This window comes from Penaeus chinensis, chromosome 14 (assembly GCF_019202785.1).
Source record: "Penaeus chinensis breed Huanghai No. 1 chromosome 14, ASM1920278v2, whole genome shotgun sequence".
Taxonomy (NCBI): Eukaryota; Metazoa; Arthropoda; class Malacostraca; order Decapoda; family Penaeidae; genus Penaeus; species Penaeus chinensis.
Window position 1 is genome coordinate 2,496,596 of NC_061832.1, and position 14,531 is coordinate 2,511,126.

General features: G+C 34.7%; 1 protein-coding gene and 1 long non-coding RNA gene across 2 annotated transcripts; both read left to right on the forward strand.

The window, feature by feature from the left end:
* The first annotated feature begins 6,661 nt into the window (after nucleotides 1–6,661).
* Nucleotides 6,662–10,393, forward strand: LOC125032284 (pro-resilin-like). Its single transcript, XM_047623381.1, has 4 exons — nucleotides 6,662–6,673; nucleotides 6,779–6,853; nucleotides 7,018–7,283; nucleotides 10,200–10,393. The coding sequence occupies exons 1-4, from the start codon at nucleotides 6,662–6,664 to the stop codon at nucleotides 10,279–10,281; spliced, it is 435 nt and encodes a 144-aa protein (XP_047479337.1). The 3' UTR covers nucleotides 10,282–10,393.
* A 2,361-nt stretch (nucleotides 10,394–12,754) lies between these two features.
* On the forward strand, nucleotides 12,755–13,487 carry LOC125032286. The gene is made up of 2 exons (XR_007115538.1): nucleotides 12,755–12,876; nucleotides 13,055–13,487. It is a non-coding gene; the product is annotated as an uncharacterized LOC125032286 (long non-coding RNA).
* The last annotated feature ends 1,044 nt before the right edge of the window (nucleotides 13,488–14,531 follow it).

Below are 14,531 nucleotides of genomic sequence, written 5' to 3' on the forward strand. Positions count from 1 at the left end.
TACGTGTGTTTGCTTTTCTCTCCTTATATTCGTTAAGACTTGTGCAAAGTGCCCTGCCCTTCTCATTTTTTTTTTCTTCCCTGTTTTAAAAAGAAAATCAAATAGCGATGTTGATAGACGTTATTGTGGTATACAAACGAATGCTCGAATGATAATAATACTTTACTCGTAATTCCTGACTATACTTGCATTTCGAATCTAGTGTGGATTTATTGATAATTTAAAATTATATGTGTCATTTCATGCAGAAACGTCACTGGGACCCTGATAACGTTAACTGAAAACTTGCATTATAAATTATATTTTCTTTGTAATGGTAGATGTAATCAGGCACAAACTTATGATGTTACCTCGATAGACTCGTCGTTCAAATTATATGTGTAAGTACGTAATCTTAATTGAAAAAAAATGTATATATGTATATATGTATATATGTATATCTGTATATCTGTATATATGTATATGTATATGTATATGTATATATATATAAATATATACTTAAAGGAATTTTTTGTGGAGGTTCCATACCATGGTATATAGAAATGCTCGCATAGTGCCTAGGGTATTTATTACTCTGAATGACTTACAATTTGCATATGATTGTCCAGGTAAGAAAAGCTATGTATTTATATTATGAAATAGAATTATGAAGACAGTAATACGTTTCATAGTCCTCTCCGGAATCTCCTAGATTTACAGATAATATATAATGTAGTCTCATTCACTGCCTAGTATTCAATCATCAATACTTGAAATATATTTTTTCGTGATGATAGATATTATCCTGAAATGGTAATTAATTGCATCTGCGGGCACATTCATAATAAGAAATCACATTTGGCGAGGTTTCCCAACAAAAATACATGTACTCTCTCCCTCCGTCTCTTTTCTTAGTTAATTCTTTGGATATAAATGGAACGCAAGAAGATAATAAAAGAAATGTCCAACTGATTCACATCGTTGAACTGTTCGTTCTTATATACATTTCAACAAGTGCAACTCATTCGAACCGTATTATTTGCGATTTATAGTCATTCTATCTCTGTCATGTGCAAAAGTTTTTTTTTTTTTATTATTATGATTTTTATAAATGGTTTAGCTTTTCGCAAATTCTAAGTTGCCTATTAATTATGCATATGTCTGGCAGGATCTATCGCCTAGGCTTCATACTTTAGGATCTCCTGAGAGATTTGATTAAAGTTGTAAGAATATGTCTCTTTCTCGAAAGATTTCGTATCTTCTGTTGTAATTAACTTACTATCTGATACTCACGTTTTAAAACTGCAATGAGAGTGTTGACTGAATGTAGTTATAGTAAAGTGCTAACCCATTTTATCACACCGCATACCATAACTAGCAGCAGCCATTTTAGGGAGTAAGCATCAGGGGGGGGGTCGAGACTCCTACCAGTCTGCTTCCTTCGAGTCCCGGGAGTACAGGCCACCAAGTCCCGTATACGTCTTTGAATCCAATGAGTCCAAGTATCATGGACAAGAGTCTTATATACAAGGGTTTTGACATAGCATATTTGTTGTATATTTATTACGAAGTTAAAGGAAGCACAAGTGAATACGTGTTTTTATCAAAGCCTAGGAGATACGGATATTAGAAATGAGTGCAAAATTCCTTCTTCAGACTTTGGGGTTCCATAATCAGCCACTCCTATTAATCTTTAAGGTATGATCATTAGTGAACAAATCTTCCTTCCAAATCACCTTTTTAAGAGCTTTATAGCTAAGAACCATTTTGAAGAGAAAATTAAATCAAATGGTAACGATGACAGCCTCCGAATTTTAAATAAACTTATTTGTCCTTTCCCTCAGAAACATCTCATGGCGTTAACTGAGCTCCTTTATTATGAATCACATTATTTCTCCGTAGTGGAAGATGCAGTCACAAACTCGCGCCTCTTTCACATTATGAAATCTGATGTAATGATATTGCCTCAATAGACCAGAGCTTTCTCCTCAAATATGCAAGTACGTAATCGCGCCCTCTCTTTCTCAGAAAAAAAAAGAAAAAAAAAAAGAAAAAAAGTATTTAATTACTCTTTTCTCGCTTATTTCATTCTAAGCGTTTGTAAAAGTAGAAAGACTTTGATTGTGAAAACTACACAAACCCTTACAGGTTGAACAATACATAACTGCAACAGAGGAAGCTGCTTGCGGTTCTTATTACCCGGAATTATTCCAATTCATAGTTGACTGTCTGTACTATTAAAGTGATATGTATTGAAATATGATTTTTTTCTTTCTCTCTTCTTCCCTTTCAACTTCTGCTGCAGTTAAGTTCAACGTCTGTTAGGTTCACCACCTGACATTTTACAGTCATAAAGAGTTACAAATATGTATCATAAACTTTCCCAGATTCACCACCACCTCGGTTTCAAGAGTATCAAAAGTACCTTTCTCCCTCTATTTGATTTTAAAATAAGTAGACTAGGTATTGTCAATCATACATGTTAACTTGTTTTAGCGTGTCTGTTCTTCTAAATTATAAACACTTCAGGGATAGCACGCGCAAACTGGATAAATAGGTTTATTAACAGATTTCATTCTCATTGTAAAAATACGTCAATCTGTTTCCACAAGATTTCGTAATTGCACAGACAAAATTCAGTCCAGACATTAGAAAAACTAGAAATTTGCAATCTGATGGATGACAAAATGTACTTATCATATTAAAATATCCAATGATATCCATATATTTTATCTTACCCCATGCCATTGCCAAATACTCGAAAACACACTTTCGTGTGTGAGCGTGTGACGATGATAATGATAATTTAGGATTTCATGAAAGGCTCTTGTGACTTCAGTCAAAAAGCTGTCTGTTTATTATGCTTCTATATTAGCCTCTGTGTATAAGGAATGGCCGGGGATTGAAAATGCGCATCAACAAAATTGCTACCTTGCACCACACAGGACACTATGTGTACGTGTGTGTGTGCGTGCGTGTAATCTTATATCTGCGAACTCGTAAATAGTATAGATCAATGGATTTCAACTGAGAGTTAATTTAGGGATAACAAAATCGGGGCGAATTTCTCAAGGAACCTTAAAATCAATATTGTAATAAACTGGAACTGGCCAGACTGTTTTGTCACCACATACCTCTGCGAATCGGGTTTCTCTGCACTAGACACGAAGATCTTGTCATCAACAACTCCAATGAATCAGCAAAGTTCCCACTGATGTTATCGGAGGCAAGTTTACTCATTTATTCATTCACCGATAGTCATGGTATTTTTGGTTTGTTGGTTTGATAGATGAGGTTATTTTTATAATTGTAAAAAGAAAAACCTATATTGCACAAAACTGGGACAATAAAGGTATTATCCACTTTTACTCTGCATTTGCATTGTTATTATTTCGACTAAGGGATTATGTAACAAAATACATAAAGCTTCAGAGGCAAATATGCAGAATATGGTTTACAATGCATTGATATGACCGTGATATAGTATAATACACCCTCATACATACGATGCATGAATATGTGCTTCCATTAACTTACAATGTCTACTAACACATGTCATTTAATTAATTCATTTTCCAAATTGCTTAGGTAAAAAGATGCCCATTGATGATGCACGGAAAGAGGTCATTATGTTCGTAAATATATTGCTTCTGTTCAGCAGATTTCTATAACTGGCACCGACGAGCAGTTAGCAGTACGTACAAAAACTAGTACAAGTGGACTAGGACTTTGGTATATAAGGGACATCGGCGGGTACAGCATCACTCATTCCTTGAGAAGCTACAATCATGAACACTAAGGTAGGTGCACATATCTGTTCAAGAAACTATACAAATAATCGTGTGATGTAGAAGCAACATGATCACTGCCTGTACTATGAATGTTAAGATAACCTTTTCACTTCAGGTCTTCATCCTTCTTGGTCTGGCAGCCGTCGTTGCTGCAGACAGCCGTGAGATATTTGCTTATGGACCTCCTCGGGTAAGTGATTTTCATCACAACTATATTTAAGGGCAATAAAAGTAGAGCATTTTAACAGATTTACAGAATATATTGATTACATTTTCTTTTGATATTGTTACACATGTATGTTACTCTTTCAGGATTCCTCCGAAGAGTCATTTGAGTCTTATGAGTCAGGAGAAGCCAAGTACGACTTCAATTATGCAGTTCAGCACGAAGACTTCGGCCATGAAGAAGCCCGTGACGGTGAACACACACAGGGATCCTACTACGTGAGGCTTCCCGACACCCGTCTGCAGAACGTCAAGTACGTCGTAGACGGTGACGACGGCTATGTGGCTGAGGTTAACTACGAGGGCGAGGCTCGTTTTCCCCGACTCCTACGAGTCTGCTTCCTTCGAGTCACGGGAATACAGTCCACCAAGGCCAGTCTACACCTATGACTCAAACGAGTCCAAGTAAACACTTAGATAATTAACTACTACATTATGGTCACCGGACAAGGACTTTTATATAAGCTATTTATTTTGTATATATTACGAAATATAATGGAGGTGCGAGTGAACGCGTGTTTTCTTAATGCTGAAGTTATTATTATTAACAAATCTCTGTAATTTGTTAAAAAAAAAAAAAAAAATGTAAAGAGATTGAAGACAGGTCTTTCCTTTCTTTAAACGAAAATTAAATCGAATAGTGATGTCGACAGCCGTTAGCTTTAAAACAGTGACATACATACATATGGTTATATTAATGTTATTAAAATAATAATTATATTATGTGATAGTCAAACCTGAAATAGGCATGACTAGTATTTGACTCCTTGGTGACTAAATACTTGTGGAACCATCCATATGTAAACATGCCATGCACGTTATGCTATCGCAGCTCAAAGGGTTTTCACTCAAAATATTTATGGAATATTTTGATTTAAACCCCTTTTTGGTTCCATCTTTAAATTTAAGTCTTTCCCAAATTTGGACCTGCGGTGTGGTCTTATTCTGATCAATATCCCTGAATGCTACACGGCACAACAGCTTTTCATATCACGTAAAAACGATGAGTTCGTAAAAACTATTATTGCTTAATTTTTATCTGCCGATTATCAAAATTACAGCATTACAACCGCAAAACGTTATCTAATACATGTACCATATTTAGAAAAATAAATAGGATGTTGAGTCGCTCAAACTTGTTCATATTGGTATCACTAAACCCCTTAATCATCATTGACAGCGATGCTTTAAGTTTTGTTTTCTTATTTAGTCAGTGTACTATTCATCAAACATTTTTTTTTTTTTTTTTTTTTGTACAAGCACGGTGACTCTCTTGAACGAAATGTAGAATGATCTATACAGTCGGGAACATTGGCCCTTCCTGAAGAATTGCCAAACCGCATGATCTTTGCTATCTTACATTATACTACATATATAACATATGCAAACATTTTATCGTGCTATGGAATATTATAAAGTGTATTATGTTACGATACATATCATATTTATTACATTAACATATATCAAATCATATAATTTCATAAAATGCATAGTATTTATTATATATCATAGAAATTAATCCTATAAGTTCTTCTTAAAGCTCCTATACTTCATCATTAACTATAATGCATTGATTTTGGTTGTAATATGTCAATTCCAGCACCAAAAGAGTCGTAAGATATCAACATCGCAATGGAAGTGGTGGAAGGAGAAAAGGCGCCGGTAAAAGAATGTTTAGTGTGTGTGAATACACTACTTAGTTATCTGCTATAACAATGTCTTTTCCTACACTTAGTGAGTGTTGAAATACTGATACCATATGGGCGTACGACCAAACTAATCAACACACTTCTCTCAATCTTATGCAAGGTATATTGACTGCAAAATTGTCTGGATATCGAAATACTATCCGAATTAATACTTTGTACCTAATTTTATTATATATGAATGTTCTAGTAGTAGAATATACAATTCCTTAAATTGTCCTTGCGTGTATATACACACCTGGGCGCATGTCATCTATGTCTCTTTAATATAGATAAAAACAGCATGGCCACATATCGCTTGTAACGTTGAAACTGCATAGTGCATGCTTTAAGAATCTAATATATATATATATTTATTTATTTATATTAAAGATTAATACATGCATTGGCTAACTTTTCCTGTAGTTATAACAACACATGATGTTCAATAATATTTACACTGACATGAATAGACATTATCTTACTAAATACTTATCCCTAACTGGATAAAACATTTTAATTATATAGAACGTACATCTATACACAAATTGCTCATTTGCATATATGTGTATATGAGGCATTCATAATAGTAACACGAATAGGCTTGTTAATAGTATAGATCTCGGTAAAGGATAATATAAACTTGCATATGAAAATATTCATTCGTATATCCGTTGGAACGCAATGCAAGTAAAAATACCCAGCACTTTAGATACAAAATCATGTATAGGCAAGATTATAACTACTACTAGTAGTAGAATAAACATTTATTCACCAAACCGTTAAGTTAAAATAATACGTATGTAGACGAAACACGTCACTGACCTTGTATATATAATGCTTCTCTTCGGAAGATCCCGGTACCTGGCACCGATGAGCAGTTGGCAGTACGTATAAAAACTTGTACAAATGGACAATGGCTTTGGTATATAAGGGGCATCAGCGAGTACAGCATTACTCATTCCTTGAGAAGCTACAATCATGAACACTAAAGTAAGTAAACATATCTGTGCTACAGGAAATGTCAATAACCGTATGATGCAGAAGCAACACGGGTATTGCTATAGTACATATTTACTGATGACGTCTTCACTGTAGGTTTTGATCCTTCTTGGTTTGGCAGCCGTCGTTGCTGCAGACAGCCCAGAGATTTTCGCTTACGGACCTCCTAGGGTAAGTGTGAACAATTCATTATATCAAAAGGCAAATCACAGCAAAGTAAGTTTGATATGAACAGGTTAAACTGATTATACGGAGGATAGAGAATGTGGCAATTTTTCAACCAACAGCATATCATAAAACAGAACATGTAATTCTTCTAAAATGTTACTTTTCAGGATTCTTCCGAAGAGTCATTCGAGTCGTTTGAGTCAGGGGAGGCCAAGTACGACTTCAATTATGCCGTTCAGCACGAAGACTCTGGCAATGACTTCGGCCACGAGGAAGCCCGTGACGGTGAACACACTCAGGGATCCTACTACGTGAGGCTTCCCGACACCCGTCTGCAGAACGTCAAGTACTTCGTGGACGGTGACGATGGCTATGTGGCCGAGGTGAACTACGAGGGCGAGGCTCGTTTCCCCGACTCATATGAGTCTGCTTCCTTCGAGTCCCAGGAATACAGGCCACCAAGGCCAGCCTATACCTATGACTCCAACGAGTCCAAGTAAATCGTCAGGTATTTGACCTCTGAATAATGATAACGGACAAGGATTTTTTTTTTTTTTGATATATAATATATATGTGTATTTATTACGAAATATAACGTGGACACAGCTGAAGATGTGTTTTCTTTATTAGTGCTTATTAATATTGGAAATTAAACGAAAACTCTTTATACCCAGCGAACTAAAAAAAAAAAAAAAAAAAAAAAGGAGAGAATTATTGTTATTTTAAATCTTTCGCGTCAAAAGCTAAGGTCATTAGCGGCGAATATCTTAGATTGAAAATTTGAATATATAATACGTTGAAAGATCTATTAACAAAAACAGTCTTTAATAGGGAAAATAAGAAATAAAATATATTAAGGAAGAAAGAATGAATATTCTTGAAAAGTTGAAAATTGTAAATAAAAATTACAAGCTACTCACTTTTGTTTTACGGGTAATTATGAATTATAAAGCTATATAAATTCTTTAGATTCGACTTTACCAATAGCAAAGTAATATTAAGAATCCAAAAATCAAGGAACCGGTAAACAACCGAGACTGGTGACAAAGGAATGGTAGAGCAATCTAAATTTAAACATAATAAGATAAAATCACAAAATGTCACCTGACACACGTCCCATTCTGGGAGATTTAAACATTTAATCTTATTAACTTATTCGTTTTACCATTGGCAGCAAAGCCTTAGGTTTGATTGATTTAACAGCCAAAGGAATTTTCATTAATTTATTTACATTATCATTATTAATTGCACAAACATGGTGACAATTGTGGACTATGAATAATCCTTCCTTGCAACCTAGTCCCCTACATACCCAACCCTCCACAACCTTGCCCCTACCTCAAGCCCTTCAGGGCCAGCAATTACACATATGAATAAGACTGTTAGGTGTTTGTTAATTCATTCTGGAGGTACCGCAATATATGTTCAGTGTAAGTATTGCCTCGCTTCACATTGCAACGAATATGTTATATCCTAAAAACAACAACTAATTTAGATGAATTGGTAATATATAATACCCTTTCACTACGCCGATAAATGAGGATGATAAAAGAGAAGGCCGTGGAGCGGTGAAGGCAAGTGATAGGACAATGTATCCATCGCGCCGTATCCTCTCTCCACAGAAAGCGAAAACCCTATAGATTGATTGGTTATTTAAAATTATCTGCAGCGTCAACATCTAAGGTCCTTGGCGGCGACTACCTGGTGGGATTTAAATGTTAAACTATTTAAAACGTTTAAAGTCTATCAATAAATAATGTCTCTTAAGTAAAATTAAATAAGAAATAAATTGAAACGGTAATTGATCATAATATATACTTAATTGTCCTGAAAATAATAAAAACGAAACATATTATGTTCTAGTTATATAGATTTCCTTTCCATATGATAGCTTATTTGACAATGATTGACACTGTCGTGAAGGCCTGCAAACGAAATTACGTCATGACCTTTGCACTTGAAAGTAATTGTCATATTGATAAGCAAAATGATATACATATATTTCATCTTGCCGAATACTTGACCCTACCATAATACCAATATATTAGTATATTTACAGACTTGTTAATGATACAATACACACCTACATTGTAATGTATTATGTTACGATACATATCATATTTATTACATGTACATATATCACATCATATCATTTCATAAAATGCATATTATTTATTATATATCATATAAAATCTAAGTTTTTCTTAAATCTCCTATACTTCATCATTAACTATAATGCAATGATTTTGGTTGTAATATGTCAATTCCAGTACCAAAAGAGTCGTAAGATATCAACATCGCAATGGAAGTGCACTGTATTACAAGGCAAGTAAAAACACCAAGAAGTTCAGTAACAAAATCTCGTGTATGCAAGATTATCATTATATTAATTATCATTATCGTTATTATTATCAGTAATAGTGGTAATGATAGTTATAGTAGCAATAACAAGAGTGACACTTCCATTACTGTTTTTAAAATAAGGTATTGATTAAAAAAAAAAAAAAAAAAAAAAAAAGTTTACATAATTATACTGACGATGCCCATAAACAAGTCACTGACCTTGTATATATTTTGCTTCTCTTCGGAAGATTCCGGTACCTGGCACCGATGGCAGTTAGCAGTATGTATAAAAACTAGTATAAATGGACATTGACTTTGGTATATAAAGGACATCAGTAGGCGCAGCATCACTCATTCCTTGAGAAGTAACAATCATGAACACTAAGGTTAGTTGAAGTGTATGTGCCAAACGTGATGCTAATAAGTGTATCTTGTAGAAGCAACATTGGCGTTACCCAGAGTACCCATTTACTGATAATTTCTTCACTATAGGTCTTCATTCTTCTTGGTCTGGTAGCCGTTGTTGCTGCAGACAGCCCAGAGATTTTTGCTTATGGACCTCCTCAGGGTAAGTGTGATTTACGCATATAAACATTTAAAGAAAATGACAGCAGAGAAAGTAAAAATGAAATTAATAGTTCTCACTTGTGATGCTGTGAAAAGAGTATTTGATAAATTTTCAACCAGCAGTATATCATACTACAGAGCATAAAATTCTTCTTGGATAATATTTTTTTTAGGATTCTTCCGAAGAGTCATTCGAGTCGTTTGAGTCAGGGGAGGCCAAATACGACTTCAGTTATGCCGTTCAGCACGAAGACTCTGGCAACGACTTCGGCCACGAGGAAGCCCGTGACGGTGAACACACTCAGGGATCCTACTACGTAAGGCTTCCCGACACCCGTCTGCAGAACGTCAAGTATGTCGTAGACGGTGACGATGGCTATGTGGCCGAGGTGAACTACGAGGGCGAGGCTCGTTTCCCCGACTCGTATGAGTCTGCTTCCTTTGAGTCTGCTTCCTTCGAATCCAGGGAGTACAGGCCACCAAGGCCAGCTTACACCTATGACTCCGACGAATCCAAGTAAATCGCTAGATATTTGACCTTTGAATAATGATAACGAATAAGTACTTTTTTATATATAATATCTGATGTGTATTTATTAATTTATTACAAAATAGAATATGGGCACGACTGAAGGCGTCTTTTTTTTTTTTAATCAATCCCAGACTTATTATCAGAAATAAAAGAAAAATTCCGTCTTTGAGCTATGGGCTTTCATACGAAGCTTTTTTTTAATAATTCATAAAGTTAATGCATTACTTTGAACTTAATAAAAAGAGACCGGAGGCACCTCTCCCTTTTCTTAACACGAGATTTTAATAGAAAGTGAAATAAATTGATATAAATTTACATTCTGAACTAAAATTATCAGCTACTCTTCTTTGTTTTACGGGTAATACCTTCCTTGAAAGCAATCTATTTTAGACTTAATTTTACCAAAAGTGATATAATATAGAGAATACACAAAAAAAAAAAAAAAAAATAGGAAAAGAATAAACATCTGAGAGAGGTTACAAAGTACTTCTGAAACAATCTCTATGTAAACATACTTAATCTAAATCACAGTGAACATACTGTTTGTCATGATATCGCAGCACAAATTTGTGTCCATGCTTATCTCCCAAATCTGGACCTGTGCTTTGACCCATACTACACATAAAAATTATCGAGAGGCACACGTAAGAATGAAAAGTGCGTTGATACTATTATTAATGAACTGATATGTACAAAAAAAAAAAAAAAAAATCAGCATGCAAAATTATAAAATGTCACCTGACACCTTATTAAAAAGATCTTTTTGTGTCATTCATATCTCTAAAAAAAAAAAAAAAAATAAAAAAAAAAAAAAAAAAAAAAAAATCTTACCTTTTTTTTTGCCATTAGTAGCAAAGCCTTATGGTTGATTAGTTTATTAGTCCGATTAATTTTTCTTAATTCATTTACATTATTATTATTATTATTATTATTAACTATTATTATTATTATCGTCATCGTCATCATCATCATCATCATCATCATCATCATCATCATCATCATCATCATCATCATCATCATCATCATCATCATCATCGATTGATTGTGCAGGCACGGTGACATTCGTGAACTATGCCTAATCATTCCTATCCAACGAACCACCAACAAACCCATCCTTCCACGTACTCTATCCTTACCTCAAACCCTCAATGACCGGTAATTACACAAGTGAAAAAAACAAAACAAAAAAAACAAACTGTTAGGCGTTAGCTTATTCATTCTGGAGATACCATAGTACATGTTCAGTGTAGGCATTGCCTCGTTTCACATTGCGAAGAATGTTATACCAGAAAGATTTAGCAGCAACTAATTTAGAACAAGTTGCAATATATAATACCCTTTAACGAGCAAATAATAAGGAGGATTGCGTCAAAAGCGTAAGGCCGCGGAGCAGTGAATGTAAGTGATAGGACAGCGTAACCATCCTGCCGTATCCTCATTCAACATATTTTTTTTTTTTTTGTTTTTTTTACACGAGTAGATTATTTTAAATGATCTGCAGCGTCAACCAGGAATTAAGATGTTAAACCATTATAAGGTTGACAGTCTATCAGTAAATGATGTCTCATAAGTAAAAATAAGTAAGAAATATATTGAAACTTATTAATAAATAAACATAATATATACTTAATCATCCTGAAAATAATAGATAAGACAAAATTTGTTTGGGTTACATAGATTTTCTTTCCATATATTTGAAAAGGATTTACACTGTCGTGCTAAACGACAATACGTCATGGCTCTTGCACTTAAATGAAAGCAATTATTACATTGATAAGTGAAATAAACATATATTTCATCTTGCCGAATACTTGGCCCTACTTAACTGCACAAAACAACACTAGCATTCATACACCACGCACATCTACACACAAAACTTTGGTATACCATAATATCAGTATATTCACAAACTTATCAATGATACAATCCTCAGAAAGGGGCAATGCACAAACAAACATATATGATCATGTATTCGTATATTAACTGAATTACAAGGCAAGTAGGAGTACCAAGAAGTTCAGTAACAAAATCTTGTGAATGCAATGTTATCATTAAATTTATTATCATTATCGTTATTATTATTAGTAGTAATAGCAGTGGTTCGTGATAGTCGTAGTAACAGGAGTGATACTGCTATAACCGTTTTTTTTTTTTTAGATTAAGGTATTTATTTTCCAAAATCTTTAGTTTACAAAATGATACCTATAAACAGGTCCCATAAACAGGTCACTGACCTTGTATATGTGATGCTTCTCTTCGGAGGATTCCGGTACCTGGCACCGATGGGTAATCAGCAGTATGTATAAAAACTAGTACAAATGGACATTGAATTTGGTATATAAAGGACATCAGTAGGTGCAGCATCACTCATTCCTTGAGACGATACAGTCATGAACACTAAGGTTAGTTGAAGTGTATGTGCTAATCGTGATGCTAATAAGTGTGCGATGTAAGAAACAACGCTGACATTGACCGAAGTACCCATTTACTGATAATTTCTTCACTATAGGTCTTCATTCTTCTTGGTCTGGCAGCCGTTGTTGCTGCAGACAGCCCAGATATTTTTGCTTATGGACCTCCTCGGGTAAGTGTGATTTATGCATATCAAAATTCAAAGAAAGTGACAGAAGAGAAAGTAAAAATTAATTTAATAGATCTCACTTGTGCTAAAAAAGAAAAAAAAAAAGAAAGAAAGAAAAAATCAACAAGCAGTATATCATAATACAGAGCATATAATTCTTCTTGGGTAATATTCTTTTTAGGATTCTTCCGAAGAGTCATTCGAATCGTTTGAGTCAGGGGAGGCCAAATACGACTTCAGTTATGCCGTTCAGCACGAAGACTCTGGCAACGACTTCGGCCACGAGGAAGCCCGTAACGGTGAAGACACTCAGGGATCGTACTTCGTAAGGCTTCCCGACACCCGTCTGCAGAACGTCAAGTACTTCGTGGACGGTGACGATGGCTATGTGGCCGAGGTGAACTACGAGGGCGAGGCTCGTTTCCCCGACTCGTATGAGTCTGCTTCCTTTGAATCCAGGGAGTACAGGCCACCAAGGCCAGCTTACACCTATGACTCCAACGAATCCAAGTAAATCGTTAGATATTTGACCTCTGAATAATGATAACGAACCTTTTTTTCTTTTATATATTTGATGTGTATTTATTACAAAATAAAATGTGGACACGACTGAAGGCGCCTTTTCTTAATGAATCTCAGACTAGATATCAGAAATAAGAGGAAAAATCCTTATTTGAGCTATGGGCTATCCTTTCTTAACACGATAATTTTATCAAATATCGACAGCTGTTAGTGTAATAATGTGATATAAATGTACATTCTGAATCAAAATCACCAGCTACTCATTGTTGTTTTACGGGTAATGCCTTCCTTGAAAGCTATCTAAATACTTTAGATTTAATTTTGCCAATAGTACTATATTATAGAGTCCAAAAATCAAGGAAAAGGGTAAACACCTGAGGCAGGTGACAAAGTACAATCTATGGGTAAACATACGTAAACTAAATCATAGTGAACATAGTGTTTGTCATGACATCCCAGTTGTGTCCATGCTTGTGTTCCAAATCTGTCACAGCACAGGTGAACGAGAAGCACACATACGAATGATAAGTTCGTTGAGACTATTATTTATGAATTGATTTGTGCAAACGGTTAATAATAATTAAAGAATAATCATGGAAACCACACAATATCACCTGACACACGAATTATACTTAAAGATTGAAAGAAGTCTCATTGAGTCATTCATATTTCTATATGTTTCTTTTTTTTTGACATTGGAACAATAAATAGTTTTATTTATTAGTCAAATTAATTGTTATCAATTTATTAACATTATTATCATTATTAAGTGTACAGGCATGGTGACAATCGTGGACTATGCCTAACCCTTCCTACCCACCCAACCCTTCACAACCCCACCCCTACTTCTATCTCTAGCCTTCCATGGCCAGTAATTACTCAAGTGAACAATGATGTTGAGTGTTTGCTAATTTATTCTGTTCAGTGTAATTACTGCCTCATTTCACATTGCGAAGAATTCGTTATATCCTAAAGATTTAACAACAACCAATTTAGATGAATTGGCAATATATAACATCGAAAGAGGAAGTTTGCAGAGAAAGACAGGCAGACGCAGAGAAGTGAAGGCAAGTGATAGGACAGTGTATCCGTCGCGCCATATCCTCACCCCACTGAAAGCGAAAATGTTATGAATT